Raw genomic sequence first — 18,099 nt, 5'->3', positions numbered from 1 at the left:
ATCACTGACTTGTTTATAACTAGTCTGGCTGTTTAGGCACTTCTAATCAGTAACTCAAATATGTTTGGTTTTTTATTACTATTTATTTTTTGTAGTTCAGAAGCAGGAAGAAAACCCTTAATGTTTAAACTGGGAGAAAATGAAATTTATCTAGTGCAATCATTTTTGATCTTGAAGTCTTCCATATGCATGGGAGCAATCAGGAACCATTCTTTGAGTAAAAAGAAAGGGTAATTTCTTTTGACATGGGTGCATGTTGAGGGGAGAGAAAGAAAAACTTAGGATAGTAGCTGGAATGAGCTGAAAGAAAACTGCTCTGCAGCACATTAGTGTTTGGGCAATCCTTTCTGCCTTGCACAGTGAATGGTGGAAAGAGGAGCTGTTTGTTCAGGGCAGCAGTCATCCAGCATTGCTGTGCTTAGGCAGTGTCCTTGAACCAGACCAGAGCTTTATGTGGTACACACCAATCATCTGATTCAAGGACTAGGTTAAACATGGTCATGTTTATGCTTCAGAGGAAAGCCAAGGAATGTTTTAACTGGGCTCTCTTATGTGGTTGTTGGAGTGGAAAAGAGAGTTTCGTTTCTTGCTGTATGAGAGGATTTTTTGTGCAAACACCAGACAGAATTCAGGAGTCCTGCTATGTGTGCTGAACCCTGAAATTCAATAGGGATAAACTTTTTTTTCCCCCTGCCTTACACAGAGAAGCAATTCGTGATCTTTGACTGTGGTTCCTGTTCAGGGATCCAATTTTGATTTTGTTATATATTAAAATAAAACCCCATACAGAGCCAAGGCAGCAAATCCTCTCAGAATCCAGATACAAATTATAACTGAAAGGAAATAAACCTGGAGTTAAGTTTTCCTTGGAACACATTTGAAAGGAGAATGTAAATTCTCAAAGAAGTCATTCTGTGAATGAAAAGTAACATCTTGCTTTTGAAATGGATTGTTTTGAAAGTCACCATTACTTCTGAAGTAACGATGATTTTGGCTGGGCAACTTGACAAACTAACAGTGTTATAGTGAGTGCAGGAAAGGATAACTTATCCTATCAGTACTTTTTGGAGGGTTTCTTCACTCAAATGTAGCGATTAAGTAAGGGTAGGCAGCTGATTGCTTGCAAAGAAAGGAAGTACCCTAGTCACCCTAAAATTGTTCATTATATTGCGTTCAAATTTATGATTGTCTATAGTTGTAACAAAAATTTGCTCTAGGGTGACAAAACCAAATGTATAGTGTGCTACCAAATTGCAGAAATGTAGAGGGACTCCCCAGAGGTTCAGCTTCCCTCCTGTGCCTGACAGGGTATTGGCCTGTTATTTTTTGTGCTTTTGAATGTCTTCTGTTAGCAGTGCTGAATATTTGGGGTGGTCATCTTCGTCTAATGGAGCTGTTCCATTTTGTGTCAACAACATAAATACTAATTGGGAAACAATAATGAAGAATTTGTAGACTTGAAGATTTCAAGGAAGGTATTAAACAATTTGTAGCCCAGCCCAAAGAAGGGCTCCATTTCAAATAAATCTGCATCATCAGGAAGGGATTCAATCAACCCATGCCAGCATGTCAAGTACCATGGTGTGTTTACCTTGCTCTGCTTTGAAGTAAAATGTCTGTATTGGAAGCCATATTTTCAATTCTTCGTTCTATGAAGAAACATGTGCATGCTTTTCCCTGTTTTTAATCTCTGAATAGCTGTTACTGAATATTCAATTGAGTATTCCTATTGATAATGTGACTTTATACAGCTGCTTTCTTTTTTTCCACTTTTTTACCTCACTTTTTTTTCATCCTTTCCCCTTCTGGAGTTGCTTCTCAGTAGAAATTCCAGTCTTATAATTTTTGGAAACCTTTTTCATCTAGAGAAAGTTCGTCCTCAGGGAGTGGAATGTTTTTCCAAAGTGCACTTTGTAAAAAGTCAGTTTGCAGGAAGACAGAGGGATTGAGCACTGTCACCTCAAACCAAAGAGCCTCACAGAAAAGAAAGTGCGTCTGCATGTTTGTGTGAAGTAATGCACACAGTTGTATTATAACAGACTGTATTCTTATTTCTGGGGACAGCATAAAAAAATGAAGTTAAAATAATTTCCATCTGCCATCAGATGATATAATTACAGATTTACAATATGGATGACATGGTGGCAATGTACTATTTTGGTTTCTTGGCTATTGGAATAATACAGCCTGGCATAAATACTGACCCTGATGAGCTTCTATCCACAGATCAGTTTGTTACTTTCTGTCCTAATGTACTCTCAACTGAATTTTTGCTTGACATTTTCTCCTTGCCTTTCTTCCTTCCTAGGTTTTCAAAAATAATCTCACTGTCACAGCTGAACCAGAAAAATTAGCTGGAATGACCATCCTTTCTAACCACCACTGTATTGCCTAGTGTCAGTACAGAAATACAGTAGATAAAATTGACCATTTTAATAACTTTCAGGGTGTATCCAACATTATTAGAATAATCCCATTTTGATACATTAGTTTTTGTCCCACTAATTCTTGTTCACAAATTATCCAGATTTTGTCAGTTTGGTAGATTAATCTGCTCCTACACCTGCAAAGGAAAGCTCAATAGTATTGAGTTTTATTTTCAGTTCCTCCTTGATCATGTTCATCTATAGGTATCACTATTTTTTGTAAAGCTGCCACTGATTTGGAGCATGTTTTTGTTTATTTCATTTTTAAAGGGTAGAAAAACCTCTTTTTCTTGAAGTAAATTCAGCCAAAAACTGGCATATCCTTGTTGCAGGCACCATTTTTGGGGGGATTGATTGCTTTTGTTTGTTTTTAATTTGCTACTGTTACATTGTTTGCCACCATCTTATGATGCCCCTCTCCTGGCAGGTATACACAGAGAACATTTATCTGTGATGGCTGGGATGTCCTGCAATGGACTAGCCACAGGAAATGTGCCTAAAAATGGTTGAATTGGGATGTAACTGCACTTGAAAGAGGTGCCTTCATTCATACTTCATAGCTATACTTTTCAGGGCGCTCTTAACTATTGTTATCCAGGAAAAACAAAAAAAACAAGAGAACTTACTGAAAGGCCCCACAATCTGAAGTGTCCACATGTGAATTTCAGTGAAGAGAAAGAAATATCTTATTTTTTATATATTTTAAAAATAATCTTTACATTAGCATCTGAGAAGAATTAAGTACTGCTAGATTCTCAATGTATTTCTTTTTGTTGAATATATAATCTCTGGCATTTGGCCTGTGTACATATTAAGAAAATACTTGGCTGGGTTCTCTGCATTCCTGGAAAGACAACAGCAGGATTTTAGTAGAAACAAAAATGTAAGTTTAAATATGTACACGATCTAGTTTACATCTTCATTTCTTCTCTAGCCCACTGTCTAGTCATATACGAGCCTGTGGCCTGCAAAGCTTTCCTGCACTGTTTGCAAAGGTTGCTTGCAGAATTAGTTGCTCTCTGGGGCTCCTCATTCTCCCTTCTGCCTGTTCTGCCATATGGGTGAGGGAAGGTATTGAGGGGGGCAAAACTTCAGCAGCTTGGAGCCTGGCACTCCTGCAGCGAGGCCCCCAGCCTCCTTTTACCCTCGACAGCAGCAGTAAGCTAGTGTCTGCCTTGGGGTAACTCTGGAACTGGGGTAAGCCTCAGCTTAAGCATTACAACCCAAAAATACATCTGTTGTCTTCTGGCCTTTTCTTCAGTTACATTTTATGCCCATGAAAACTACTGAAGATTTTACTTCTGGGCAGTTGCAGGCAGTAACAGCAGTCTGGGGCCTTGGAGGTTGGTACAGATGGCTCTGAAATACATTTTATTTCCCATTTTGTCTCATTTCTGAATTGCGTAACTTCTTTTAATTAACATCTCTGTAGAGCAAAGGATACTTGTTTGGAAAAGAGAATTTACTTTGGTGAAACAACGTAATTGTCATCAACAGTGTAGTTTCATGTTGATACGGAAGGAAGATTGAAGATCTATGTAATTCATCAAAACAGCCATATAGCTGTTTACAAGTTAATTTTCGACTGCAGGTTTTGAGCCCTCGTGTGCTTTTGAAACTTGCCTCCTGCTGAGGCTGTCCCTGCAGTGAAGAACGTGTGGAATGCAGGCACCATTCCTGACACAGGCTTGTGAGCAAATAACTCGCTGTAACCTGCTTCACTCCTTCAGGGTGTGGGTTTTAGCCAGTGATGTGAGGCTGGTATTTTTGCTTGTTGGTTTTTTTTTCTCTCTCTTTTAAAATGTGAGTTGCAAAGTATCACACTTGGTAAGAGGAAACAAACTAGCATTTTATTTTAAGTACCCTGTTTTGTATTATGGATGATGTTTTCCTAATTACAGTCAGATCAGTAACCTCTTACTTATCCCTGCTGGGCTGGTGATCCGTGCCAAATAAGAAAGTGTCCCCTTTGCTCTCAGCACGGTGTTCATAGGAAAGGAACAAGGGAACAGGTTTATTGGTGCATCAGTGTTCCCATAAGTGATGTAAATGTGTCCCTACATCACTTCTGTATTTTTTCATATACACATTTCCCACCAAGTTAAAAGTGGTACTTCTGCCTTAATACTCAGTCAGTACAAACTTATTTCTGCACTCATTCATTTTCATTAGTGCTAGAAGAAGACTGATGTTCAGCATCACATTTTATGCTCTTTTTCATACCTGTGAGGAGGAAGTATTTGCATTACTTCCTTTAGTTCCTCAAACCTTCATTACTTCATTCAATTAGCACAACCTTTCCTTGAACATGCAGGCTTGATGAGCTTTATTTGCCAAGCGCAGAGGTTTCTGAATATTGTGTGTTGACATGTCTTTGGTTTTTCATATTTGCCCAACCACAGCCAAATTTTATGTATTTCTGAATATTTTCAGTCAACATATCAAATAAAATGGTTCTGTAAGTGTGTAGGAAAGAAGATTTTGAGAATTAAGTTTATTTTTGCTCCATTGTTGTATGCACTTCAAACAAACGGGTCCAAATAATTACCCTAATATTGTTTTCAGCTGTTTTCATCGATCTGTTTCCAGCTACATCATATTTTTAACTTCATGAGCCATATACAGGTCACTTTTCCTTTTGGACATTTGATACTAAAAAACCTGCCAAACTTAACCTAGATAAATACGAATATTGAATTATCTTCTCTGTTCTTTTATGCTTAATTGTATTTGCTAAGAAGTATCTGTATCTCTTGAGATTAGCTGCCTCTGCCTAGTTACTGAAGACAAGCTTTTATGGGGTTACGCAGGGGGTTATGTTGTTTTTGTTACCATAAACAGAGATTTCTCAACTAACTTTTTGGTTCAAAGCTGAAGTGACAAGGGGAACCTAGAATAGTAGTTCCTTTTTTTATTTAGATTTGGATTTAGATTGTGGTGAATTGAATTCAGTTGTGAATTTTCAGGACCCCTTCCTCTCATTGCTCTTGTATTGGTCTCGATTTAGTAAAATCCAGCTACTTTCTTGGGTAATAGGGCTGGATTTTACACATTCTGTAGCAGTGTGCTGTCCTGCATGCTACTGTGCTGTGTTTATTAATCAGACTGAAACATTAAATAAGAAAGATGATGATTCAGAAGAACCTTTATTTTACAAGAGTGGTAGTGGCAGATACCATCAGCAAAATATGCAATTTTGCTGATTATCATCTGCACAGTACACAAGAACTCTAATGTTGCCAGCTTTGTTGAGTTAAGAGCGCAGAGTCAGTATCTTTGGCTATAAGGGCTGTAACAACAATTGCAATTTAAACTAAAATGTCTGTTATACATAAACAAAATTGAGATACTATTTGTACCCTTCTCTGATACTGTATCTCTGCAGTAAAAATACTGTGAAATGCTTTCTTAACATAAATGTTGAAAAACTTTTTTTTTAAGCAGAGTGTACTCTTTTTTCTTTTGGGACTCTGCTCCTGATCTGTTACTGGAGCTGCTGCTTTCTTGTAGTCCTGTTGCCCTTCACTGGACTGAGCTTGTTCTGCATAAAATATGGATGTCTTCCTTCTGATTTGAATGGAAGTTTTATGCCTCTCAGCTTTTCATTTTTTTTTGTAATGAAGGATTTATGTGTTTACAATTATGTAACTTTTTTCTTTGCCTACCTAGACAAGGACCTAATTAATGTTGAATAAGCTGGAAAAAATAGTGAGGACATAAATTAATGAATGGTTATTAAATTATAGGCATCTAATGGGGTAACTTATTTCTGTATTTTTAGATTCTAAAGCTTCTATGTCTATCTATTAGGACTGAGTCCAGAGAGTACTTATGTGCAAACTGGGGTAAAACTTACCAGCCCTTCAAGTGTAACTCCATCTTGGCAATTTGTGTAAATGTAACTGCTTTTAAATTATTTTTTTCCCATTTCTTAAAAAATCTTTTCTTTTCTGGGATTGAGGGACGGTTTACAGTCTGTTTTAATACTGTTACAGGTTGTTAAAATAAATTTCAATCTAAAAACTCTCATTTCTACTGAAAATTGTTAAGATTGAAAAGCTCTCAACAATCTACCAGCTCCACTTACCTATTTTTCATGATCCCATGTGGTTTACTCTGTTCATGAAAAAATGTTGGTCCATCATAGAACAGCTTTACAGGTTAAACAAGAGAGGATATTGTGTTTCTCATGTGGAACAGGGGGAGACCCTGGAGATGCAGTTGTCTTCAAGAAGTGTCTGAGCAGCAAGTGGGATTGGAGGGGTGATGGATGGTAGCTCATAGCTCTTCCCTGCTCCTGTGTGTCTGCTCCAAGTTGATCAGTGTTGAAAAATGGGCACAGGTGGCAAGGAGCTCCCCCAGCACTCCTACCGGGAGCTCCAGAGGTGGGAAGCTCTGACAACATGGGTCTGTGTGAGGTAGGTGGAGGGACTATGCCTCCCTGTGGGTGGAAATTGAAGCTAAATGTGAAGTGAGAGGGAACAAAGTCATGAATAGTTTTGCTTAAGGTGGGAGGGAGGAGAGAGGAACAGTCCCCAAATAGAAACACACAGAAAAGGAAGGAATAGAGAACACAGTAACTAGAAAATGGAATGGTTTGGCAAAAATTAGGGACAGGAAGTTAAAAATACAGATGTTGTGGATATATGACCCAAAACAGAAAATAGGTGTTTACAAGGAAAGAATCTGGTTTACAGCTTTTACATAAAACATGCTGAGTTTCATGAATAGGGTGTTAAAATAAGATATCATAAAACCCCACTTGTAATGGTATCTTCCTTGTTTGATTTGAAAATGACCCATTAAATATGTAAGCACACCAGTGTTCTCTATGAAGTCATGCTTAGGAGATTACAGTGCAGAAGCATTATTTAGTTAAGGTCTGGCTGTATCTCTTCCTGATCACTTGGAAAGTACTATGACAACTTTCCATGCAGCCAAGGTGTGACTGATGTTCTGTAGGATTAGCACATGAAACACACCTGTAAGAAGGGTGTGTCTGTGACGTCAGGTCTGTGTATTACTCCCTGTGATGCTTGAAGCTTTGCTGCTGGGCACATTCCCAAAACTAACTGTGAAAAGAGAGATTATTCTCATGCTGGCAAGGCTTTCTGCAGTCCTTCCACAAACTTGATAATAAAAATAGTATCAGGAGTCTTAAAATCTTTTTCAGCTTTGCTGTTGCCTTCTGAGGAGACATTAGTAGGAATTGTTGAAACAGATCCCTGGATGAGTATTTCACAACCACCTTACTATAATCTTTCATTAAATTTATTTTTTTGGCTACAGCTTTAAATTTCATTTATTTATTACTGTTGCAACTTCCTGCAGGCATAGTAGTGAGAATTAATAAATCAGATCTCTTGAAAAGCAGTTATTTCACAATCACCGGCCTAACACTGCTATTGGGAATGTAAATAAATGGAGTGCAGAGAATGTTGTTATGGGATGTCCAAGTACCAGTTTCCATGATCAAGAAGGAAGGTTTTGTAAGACAGAGGTAAACAGAAACCAGCTTAGATACAGAATTTTTCTGTGGCCTGCTTTTGGTAGAGAAGGAGGAAAAGAATCTCAAAAAAAGATCCAAAATAGTGTCAGAGCAGAAGGGTGAAAATTCTGGCTTCCCAAACGACCTAAGGAACCGAAGCCTTAGGTAGTTTGGGTGACTTCAGAATAATTAATTCAGTTGGCTTGTCTTTTGCAGCTCCTTTGCTTCCTGATCAAAGTAATTAGTTGTTTGTTGGTTTTTTTTTTTATTAAACCTGATCTAGAAGCTAAACACTCTGAAGCAATGTAAACTGATGTAAACCTGCCATGCAACCAGCCTCTCCCTTCATCTAATAGTGGTGTGGCATCCTCTTGAAAAATACCAGACACAGCAGTCAGGTTCTACCCAGGAACCCCATCAGAGTTTTTTCACAATTAAAGTCCTTAGATGGTCCCTACCCGGTTGCAAAAGGGGTGCTCTTGGTGATGGTGGGGAAGCAGAACAGAAGCCAGAACCTGGATTTAGGCTTCCTGGATCCAGGTCAGCCTGGATTTAGGCTGGGTTTGGTTACAGCTACACCCTTTGTGTGAACTGAGAAATGAAGGCCTCTTTCTCCCTTTGGGGATGGTGACTGAAGCAGGAGGGGCAACGAAACTCTGGGTGCCCTTTTAGTGATGGGATGAAAGATGTGCACGTTTTTGATGTGAGATGAGGTCAGCCTCCTTTGGTAGGCAGTATCTAGTTTCATTTTGGCAAGAAAGGTGCAGAATGGGCCTTGACTCAGGAAAATCACCCTCTTACAGGCTGCTGCGTATAAAAGTACTCAATTCAGATGAGGAGGACATTTTTTTACCTAACAGGTCCAACTTGTCTGAGGTGATAGGGTAAAGTGATAGTAATATAAAACTAAGAAGGAAGACAACTATAAAGAACAGAAATGAAATTAAGCACTTGAAGTGGAAATGTTTCAGGAAATGTAGTTTTATGTGCTGCTGTTGATTAATTGATTTTTAAAACGAGCATGCACCCAGCAGCTCAGTGTATTATGACAATTTTCTTCAGACCTAAGAAATAAGAGGACAAGTCACTGTCATTGGGTGAGAGAGGAGCAGTGTGTGTTGCTCTTACAGGTTGCTCTAGAAGTTACCAAGGACCCAGTTTTCTTCCATCCTCATTTTGGCATCCTTTCCTGTTGCTGTGCCTGGTGAGCTAAAGATCAACTTGCCATAGATTTGTCTGGACTATGATAATTTTTTTGTTTTTCCTTGGTCTCCTCTTCCTAGATCAAATAAGTCAAGTAAAGGAGCTACTTGGTCACCATTATGGATAATTTTCACTACAGTAGATAATGAAAGTGCTAAGGATTTATGTTGTCTGCTAGAAAGGCTGGAGGCAGAAGAGTATGGCCAGATAGGGATGGCATGGCCTGTTCTCAGAGTGTAGCATTACACCCAGGTATTTGTTTTAAAATATTAATCTAGCTTCAGATTGGAAAACCTGTTTTTTTTATCTACTGTGGTGTCTTGTTAGTGCTATCAGACCTTTGTAATTGCCAAAATAGGGGAGAAAAATGGTCCTGGAAGCTTTCCATGCAGATAATGCACCCTGAAGTGTAAACATACTAAGTAAAGAACCATGATTTCTGGTTTGAAAGCCTTATTACTGTCCTTGTGAGAGTAGCTAGTGCAAGAAAATGATATAATTTACAGAAATACATGTGATATGGATGCTGGATATACTTCAATCCATTTTATTAGTACCTGCATGGCCTTTCCACAGTGCTATCTCTGAGATTTGCTGTATATTGCTCGCCCTGGTGTGAACAACACCAAGCGGCTCAGTGATGAGACATCCTGTGTGAGGCTCATCTGCTCCCTCCAGCTCTTTGCTTTTGCTCAGGGTGTGAACGCTTGGTTTTCAAAGAGCAGTGTCGTGCAGCTTATGCCAGCTCTGGGGTGTGCACCTGGAAAGATGATGTTTATCTGTTTGCTCCTTGGTCCCAGGGTACTTGCTTTCATTTTGGGAACAAGCCGTACCCTGTTTGTGGGTTTGTTTTCAGAGCTAACATAGTGGCACCGTCTCTCAACAACAAGAGCCAACCTGTGCAGGGTGATCTCCCAGTAAGGCAGGCATTCTGGAATAGCTTGATATTACAAGTCATCTGCTGATACACCTAAAAACCTATGAGTATCTGTTCATATTGCTCTCTTGGGGTAGTGACACTAAAGAAGACTGAAGCATACAGCATCTATCAGACTTTTTTTCATTGCCTTGTGGAGAGAGAAAAGAAAAAAGTGAGGGTTTTTTTTAAAGTTGTTACAAGTCCTCAAAAGTCAACTAACTTTTGTCTAGCAATTGTGCTCACATAAGCATGATTTTCTTCAAACAGGCCAAAGATCTTCTGCAACAGCAGGAAGGGTACTTGCTTTCATTTTGGGAACAAGCCGTACCCTGTTTGTGGGTTTGTTTTCAGAGCTAACATAGTGGCACCGTCTCTCAACAACAAGAGCCAACCTGTGCAGGGTGATCTCCCAGTAAGGCAGGCATTCTGGAATAGCTTGATATTACAAGTCATCTGCTGATACACCTAAAAACCTATGAGTATCTGTTCATATTGCTCTCTTGGGGTAGTGACACTAAAGAAGACTGAAGCATACAGCATCTATCAGACTTTTTTTCATTGCCTTGTGGAGAGAGAAAAGAAAAAAGTGAGGGTTTTTTTTAAAGTTGTTACAAGTCCTCAAAAGTCAACTAACTTTTGTCTAGCAATTGTGCTCACATAAGCATGATTTTCTTCAAACAGGCCAAAGATCTTCTGCAACAACAGGAATTTTATGAATATTTCATGAGTAGGTTAAGTTAGAATTTGCAGGATTAAAAAGAGGAAACTGGGTCAAATGTGCATGGTGTAAGCATCTAACTTTAATGCTGAATTAATATATGTTGTATTTTGAAATCTGAACAAGTGTTTTGTGGGGTGGGGTTTTTTGGTGGTGTTTTTGTTTGGGTTTTTTTTTGTAATTTGACCATCTTATAGAAAACTTAGTTTTCCCTTTGGAATTTTGTGGGCCAAACCACAGGAGACTTCTGGGGTTTCACAGTGTGTGCAACCACTTCAGGAGATGCTTTTCCAGCAAGCCTAGCACTTTTCTAGAAACAGACTACGCTACTGCTTTTCTAGGTATATCATGGGGTTTGAAGAGTCAGTGAGCAAGGACAAAGTTTAGAGAGGAAGATGAGGCTGGTTCTCAATGGATGTGCCTCTTGCGTTAAAGCTTTTGAGAGCCTGCTGGAACATAAGGCAACACATACAAAAGTGGTGGACCCTAGAAAGGACTATGTACATTCAGGAAGGCTGAGTGAGCCCCTGTCCTTGTGGTAGCAGTGCACTCCGAGTGTCTGGGCTGCCAGGGACTCCTTAGGTGTGCATGGTTCATGCTTCCCCATGACATTACAGCTGTTTGGAGAGCAGAAGTGACACCCTCGCAGTGACAGTCACTGGTGGTGGTGGGAGGGTGATGTGCATGCAGGTGTTTTCCACAGAGCGTCACAGCACAGCTCCAGCAGGGCTTCGTGAAGGTAAGGTATGTTGAGCATACATACTTGTCTGCTAGGACCTACAGAGTGCTGGTGTTTGAGTTAGGTGGTGTTTGCAAATATTGCTGTTAGCTCTAGTTGCCAAAACCACTGCCAGTGCTCAGATAAATAAAGTAATAAGCTGAAGTTCAGACTGAAGGAAAGGAAGGTTTCTTATTACACTATTCCTTTCTAGACATGAGTTGCACAGAAGAAATGGAGAATGTAGCGATGATGTTGTGCTGGTATTGCAGTGGCCTTTTAAACACAAGTAATTAAACACAAGACAAGAGATCGTAATGACCATGTTTTTTCAAATCTCTCTTACACATGTAGGTGTGTTAGTGGCTCCCTTGCCTAACCTAAGTTTGGTTTTAATTCTTCTGCCTCTCTTCTTGGCATTGTGTGCAGTGATACTGGGCTTCATTTGGACTCAAGAGAAGACAATACAGAAGGTGTAAAAAAAGCCCCAATGTTTTATAAGCCTCTTTGTAGCTGTACCTAGTCAATATAGCTATTCCTAATGTTTCCACCCACACATTTTTACTCTCATGTCACTGTTTCCCTTAATGGTTAATATCTTTTGTCTCAGTATTTCCAACCCTGTAGGCATTTTCTGACTTGATGTATAATATATGTAAATGGCTAAATTGTAACAAGGCCTGTAATGGTCTGTGGCTTTTTAAAATATGGATGGGAAATAAAAAGTTTATAGATGTAATTGCTTGCTTAGCATATTGTGGTAAAAGGTATTTCTAAGTTTAATATTGGTTTGGGTTTTTCTTTCCTATACAAATACTGCTAGTGCAAGATGAGTTGATAACCTGTGTAAATACTCAGCACTCTGTGGGACAGGAGCCTGGGGAGGGTAGCCCACCTGAGGACTCCCTCTAGTCCTGGCTGCTGTCTCTGCTATCCTATCCCTCCTCTCTGCAGCTGCCTGTAGTTTTGTCCCATTACGGGTTTTAGGTATTTTAAGGAAGCTGAGAAATACAGTGGCTAGACCTACGTGATTGTTACCCTTCCCTTTGTGCTGGCTCAAATGAAAAGCTGACATTGAGTTATGCTGAAGGGGCTTGAATTGACCATTAGGGTTCTCCTTCTCCCTCTAAAATACATCCAGAGAGTAATAACATGCAAAAGCAAAACATAAAGCCGAAGAAACTGATTTCTTTTTAGATCATTCAGGCTTTTGTCCTATTAATTCCATGGCAGATGTTTTCTCTTTCAGGCTTCGCTCCACCACATAGTATGTTTTATCTGGAGTGAACACTAATGTCTACGTTGAATGCTAAAGCATCACTGTTTGTAAAATGGCAATGACATTAATGTCAAAGAGCAAAGTCCCAAGGACAAGTAGACCCTGTTTCTGGGGTTCTTTAACTAGAATTGGATTGCTTTAGCTACAGCTTTTGTGGCTGACTGGCTTCCATCTCCACTTTTGATCATAACGTTGTGGGTTTTTGCAGCAGTTAAATCACTGCTCATTCACTACTCATGAACTTATTTCAAACATTTTTGCTCAATAAAGATCAAGCTTGGTTTCTGTTATTAAAACGTTGAATACTGCCTCTTCACTATGAATTATTATGGAAATGAATTCTGGTTTTATTTGGAATTAAATTAATGTGGTTTTGGTTTTGTTTTTCTTCTTCTCTCGCTGTTCAGCTGTGAGGTCTGGCTGGCTGCCCCCACCACCTCCTGCACTGCCCCCTCGGCCTTCTGTGTCTCAGGTATGGACAAAGGTTTAGCATTTTGCTGTGCATTATTTGTTAATTTATGTTACAGTTGCAGTGGCTAGCACAAGTTGGCCTGGACACAGCAGTTGTTCTTGCTTCCAAGTTAGTGCAAATCTGTGGTTTGTTCTGCAGTTCCATACATGTCCTCCTTCATTGGTCTGTCTAGCCAGTGTGTTGCAATGTCAAATTACAGGCTAATTAAATCTCTTTGTAGTGGAGCTGACGTGCACCCACTAGAAAAAACTGTAAATTAAAGGCTGGTAAGGCTAGTCTACTAATAAGAGTTTCATGCCTGAGAGGCATGGACTTGATACCTAGTTATTTGCTTCTCAAGCTTCAAATGCTCAGAGGGCATCTGCTAAGAGAGCTGTGTCATGTAAGAGTCAATTTCACCCATGGGTTTAAAAAATAATGCTAAATGTCGTGTCAGTTATGTTATAAAGTTTCAAACCATTAGTGGTGTGCTTTTGCTTTGATTTTTGGAAGGGTTTTTGTTTATTTGTTTTTAGAGCATCACATAACCACAGAGCAATGCAAATTTACTAAATCATGTGTTAATCTACATCCAGATACTTATTCATGTTTTAGTACGACAGAGGATCAGCATCCTCTTCTTTTTATGTTGTTGGCTCTATTAAGTCTTGGGTGACAGTTAAGCACTGGGAATGACAAATCTAGCTGGGTAATGAAGCGAACCCCACGTATTTCAGGTGGCTGTGTACCATATAAACATGCTTGTGGTGTGATTATTTTGGCTCAGTTGTGGCAATTGGTTGATGGAGGAGGGAAGGGAAATAATTTCTGCTGTTTTCTATGGAAGGCTGAGAAGCAGCCTGGACCAGTTTGCTCTTTAGGGTGAGATTAAAGGGCTCATGGGATGTAAAGGCCAAAGTGCATAGAAGAGAGGTAGGTGTTAGATTTCAGTGGAGCAGAAGTCCTCCTGTGAGCTTAATCAATCGCAATATAGACATGGCATCTTGACTTTGGTCCTGGGCTGCTGGTTTTTTTAGTAGAATTTGTTTCAACTTTTAGGAAAACATTATTTTTCCTGTCAGAACCTCCAAGGATAATCAAGCTCAGTCAAGTAACTGAAACAGTGGTTATTCAGAGTGTGCCAAAGATCTGTAGTTGTATCAGAAATGTATTAAATTACATGCACATCTAACTCTGCTTCCGTAGTGCAGTCAGCTGAGTAACAAGGGAGCAGGACTGTATTCCTGGGTGAGCGTAGCACAGCTCAGAGCTAGTACTGCTGTGTCCTTGACTCCAGAGCTCAGTGGACGTGCAGGCTTACTGGTGAGACGTTGGAGTCTTGAGATCCTGCACAGCTGATGGGTAGACATCTTTACAGGTGCAGCTGCATCTCTTATTACCTCAACAACAGGTTTTAGGGTTGCTGGATTAACTTGGCATTTATTTCTTGTTGAGGGCCTCTAAAAGGCTATGGTAGCTCCAGCCTCTCAGCATTTTTCCTCTGTTGCCAAAGTCAGCTTCGTATTGACTTCATAAAATGCTGGGTTGGAAAGGGCTTTCAGGATCATCTGGTGCAACCTTTCTAGGTAGGAACATGGTTTAGATGACATGACCCAGCACCTTGTCAAGCTGAGTCTTGAAAGTGTCCAGTGTTGGAAAACCCACCACTTCCCCAGGTAGATTGTTACAAAGTCTGACTGTTCTCAAATTGTCTTCTGATGCCTAATTGGGATCTCCCCAGGAGTAACTTGCACCCATTATCCCTTGTGTTTTCCATGTGACTCCTTGAAAAAAGGGAGTATCAGTCAATAAACAGTACCCAAGTTTTCCTCAGACAGCTCACCAGACGTTTCTCTGATGTAGTGGTGCTTTGGTCTGAGGTCCCTGTGGTGACTTGTCAATACATTTAGTAAATAAAGACAGACAAAAGGCAAATTTACATAATGTGGATACACCATTATCTCCAGTTGATGGTCTTTTATCCCAATTCCAGCACATGTACCTCTGGACTGCAAGCCATCTTGAATTGATGTTTCCAGTAAAACATTATGAAATGCAGTATGAAATGCATTATTAGTATTCTCAGCTCATATTCCTATGAAGAAAAAAAAGCAGTTCAAGTTTTGCCTAAATTCTATGAAGGGCACTTGGAAAGAGCCTGTATAGAAATAGGCTTATACAAAGATGAGAGTTTTGTTTTGGATAATAGGTGATTTTTAAGTGTTTTCCTTTTACTTCTGTGTATATGCCTGTGTGTAACTTCACTGACACCTTCTGTAATCTGTAGTAGCACATCTCACACTTAGTAAGTCTCAAGTAGCTACTTAGTTTTAAGGATCATTCTGTTTGTATCAGCTTCCCTGTTTCTTCGGACCATAAATATTTAATATGCTGCAAATTATTTTACAGACTTAGGACACTGGCAATACTTTGCCTCTTTTGCTGACTTCTCACATCATGTTATAGTTACAGCTTTTCTACTCTTTAAAAATAATATAATAAACAATAATGTATTTTTTAAGTTATTCTAAGTTTTTAGGGGTGTTTGTGTCATCCCTATTGTTGCCCATCCACCCTGTGTGATGGTATATAGAACAGATAATCTGTAAGCTGTTGAAATACCTATTGTGTTTTCTTCTAGGCACATAGGAGAAATAACCATAAAGAAGTTCCCAAAACTTTTGTGCAGACCCATGGCTGTACACAGAAAATTTGTGTAAATTGGTTGTGGTGAGAATCATTATAGGAATGCAATAGCAAATGGAGCTGATTTGCAGTGACACAGATTTCACATAGAACATAACTTTGGGTGCTCGTGCATATCTCATATAAGCCTCTTGTTATTTTTTTAAAATGGAAAACAAAATAATACTCTGTTACTGTTGGCTTTTAAGTCTAGGGAAGTAATTTACCACAGCTGCACCATTACACAAATTCAGTAGCATATTTACGCTAATGGGAATTAGGGATGAACACTGAAAAGCAAATATAACTTTAGGATTTTATCCAGTATCATCTAGCTATCTACAATGTTACTCTATTAGATCAATGTTCCTTTGTTTAAATTACTCTTATTTTGGTACCTTCCTGTCCATTAATGAAAACATATCTTCAATCCTGCCTGTGCTGTATAAGGGGATTTGAAAACAGTGGGAGTGGAAGAAAATCTTGTATATCTTGGCTGAAAAAAATGATGTTCCTAGTCTCTTTTCCCAGATTTCAAATCTTAAGCCTGTTGGTTTTGTAAATTCATACTGCTTTGTGTCGGACTTGCATTTCTGGAGATGGTGAGACCTGATTTTCCCATTGGTTCCATGCTGGCAGTTTTGACAGGTGCTGAAAAAATTAGGGATGAAGGTAAAGTTTTCAAGTGAAGTGGAGTAGGTAGGCAGCTGTTAACATTATCAAAATGAAGTGTGTCCGGAGTACACTGCAGCTCTAAAGGTTAAAATCTCACTGTTATAGGAGCTGTGAGAGTTAGGTTTACATTGTAGTGGCTGTCATTACTGTTAGGTGTTACTGGTTTGGTGAAATCATGGAAACAAAAGTGCTATGAGCCATGATGGGTGGGTCACCCTTCCCAGGCACAGGCACCTGGTGTTGTTGGAAAGCAAATATATTATTCTTGTCAACATATCGAATGCTCTGCTCTCCAAATGTAACTCAATACTTTGTAATTCCTTGAAGCTTTTTGGCCATTCATTATCCAGAGCTGCAAGGGAAAAGTGGGACCTGGTTCAAGAACTTGTCTCTACTAACATGCCTCCATGTTCTGCAGAATCCACAGGGAGCCATGAGCATGGAGTATGCTCAGGCTGGGTTTGTAGCAGTAAATTACATGTGCCCACACTGATCTGCAGCCAAGAGGTGGGGATGGGCTTCCATCACTGCTGCTGAGACTTCTCAGCTTCCAGGGCAGGATGGCCTCCCACAGGCTCTGTGCTGGGAGCTGGTCCAGGGGTCCCCCACAGCCAAGGTCTTTGGCTCCAGCCAAAAGCTGGAGTGTGTGGAGTATGAGGTAGGGTTTGCTTATCTGTGTTACAGAGTTGTTTGAAGAAAATGTTCAGCCAACTGTGGTGCCACTTTACTCTGAAGAATTATGTGAGGAATTCCAAGTGCTGGCAGGACACCTGGATTTTTACAGGAAGGAACTTTTTTGTTATAGAAATAAGAATGAAAAAAAAATAATAATTAAAAGAAAAAGTGAAGATTCTACTTTTGGCAGCTTAATATTTGTATACATAGTGGTATTCTCCCAGACAACTGTTTTATATTTAACCAAAGGAATACTTTTTCTTTGTTTGCATTTACAACCACAGTGCAAGAAGAGGGTGGTTTTTTGGATCATCTCCACAGTTTTGACTGCATAATAACATATGTTGTATAATCAGTGCAATAGGTACTGAAGAAGCCTGTAACTGAAATAAAACTGAAAGTCTTCTATAACATGAAAGATTTTGCCACCTGCCACTTAAATATAATACAAGTGGATTATCTTCCTTTCATGAAAATTATGTATTAAATCTAAAACAGCCAGACAAAATAAATTATGGTTTAAGAAGTGGTGGAAAGTAGCACAGTTAAAATTGAATTTGGGGAGTAGTTCATGGATGCCATAAAATCCTTTCTAAAGAGATTTCTGGGAGAGTGGAAGAAGGCTGAGAGTCTTAATTAAAACATCTTGTAATAATTTCTGAATTTGGCTTCATGTTTATAATAAAACCAACAAAAAATGTGAGAATCCAATGCTTGTATCTCTAGTGAAATGCACATACCCCTTTCTAGCCTTATGTTAATCTGGTTTTGTGGAAGTGGAGTATTAAAACAGATTGTTAATGCTTCCATCTGGGTCCTATTCTTTCCTTGCGAATGGGCTGAACGTTGCAGCAATTTTTTT

The 18,099-nt window shown here is 39.3% G+C and overlaps 1 protein-coding gene across 1 annotated transcript in view; it reads left to right on the top strand.

The window, feature by feature from the left end:
- REPS2 (RALBP1 associated Eps domain containing 2) overlaps positions 1-18,099 on the top strand; it is a 101,042-nt gene that overhangs the window by 69,813 nt on the left and 13,130 nt on the right. Inside the window, exon 16 of the mRNA XM_009993835.1 lies at positions 13,159-13,223. Within this exon, the coding sequence (XP_009992137.1) occupies positions 13,159-13,223 (65 nt within the window). The remainder of the gene's footprint in view (positions 1-13,158; positions 13,224-18,099) is intronic.

The sequence above is a fragment of the Chaetura pelagica genome, unplaced genomic scaffold (assembly GCF_000747805.2).
Source record: "Chaetura pelagica isolate M959 unplaced genomic scaffold, ChaPel_1.0 scaffold412, whole genome shotgun sequence".
Classification (NCBI taxonomy): Eukaryota; Metazoa; Chordata; class Aves; order Apodiformes; family Apodidae; genus Chaetura; species Chaetura pelagica.
Note: the sequence above shows the minus strand (reverse complement) of the source record. Positions and strands in the feature narration are given on the sequence as shown.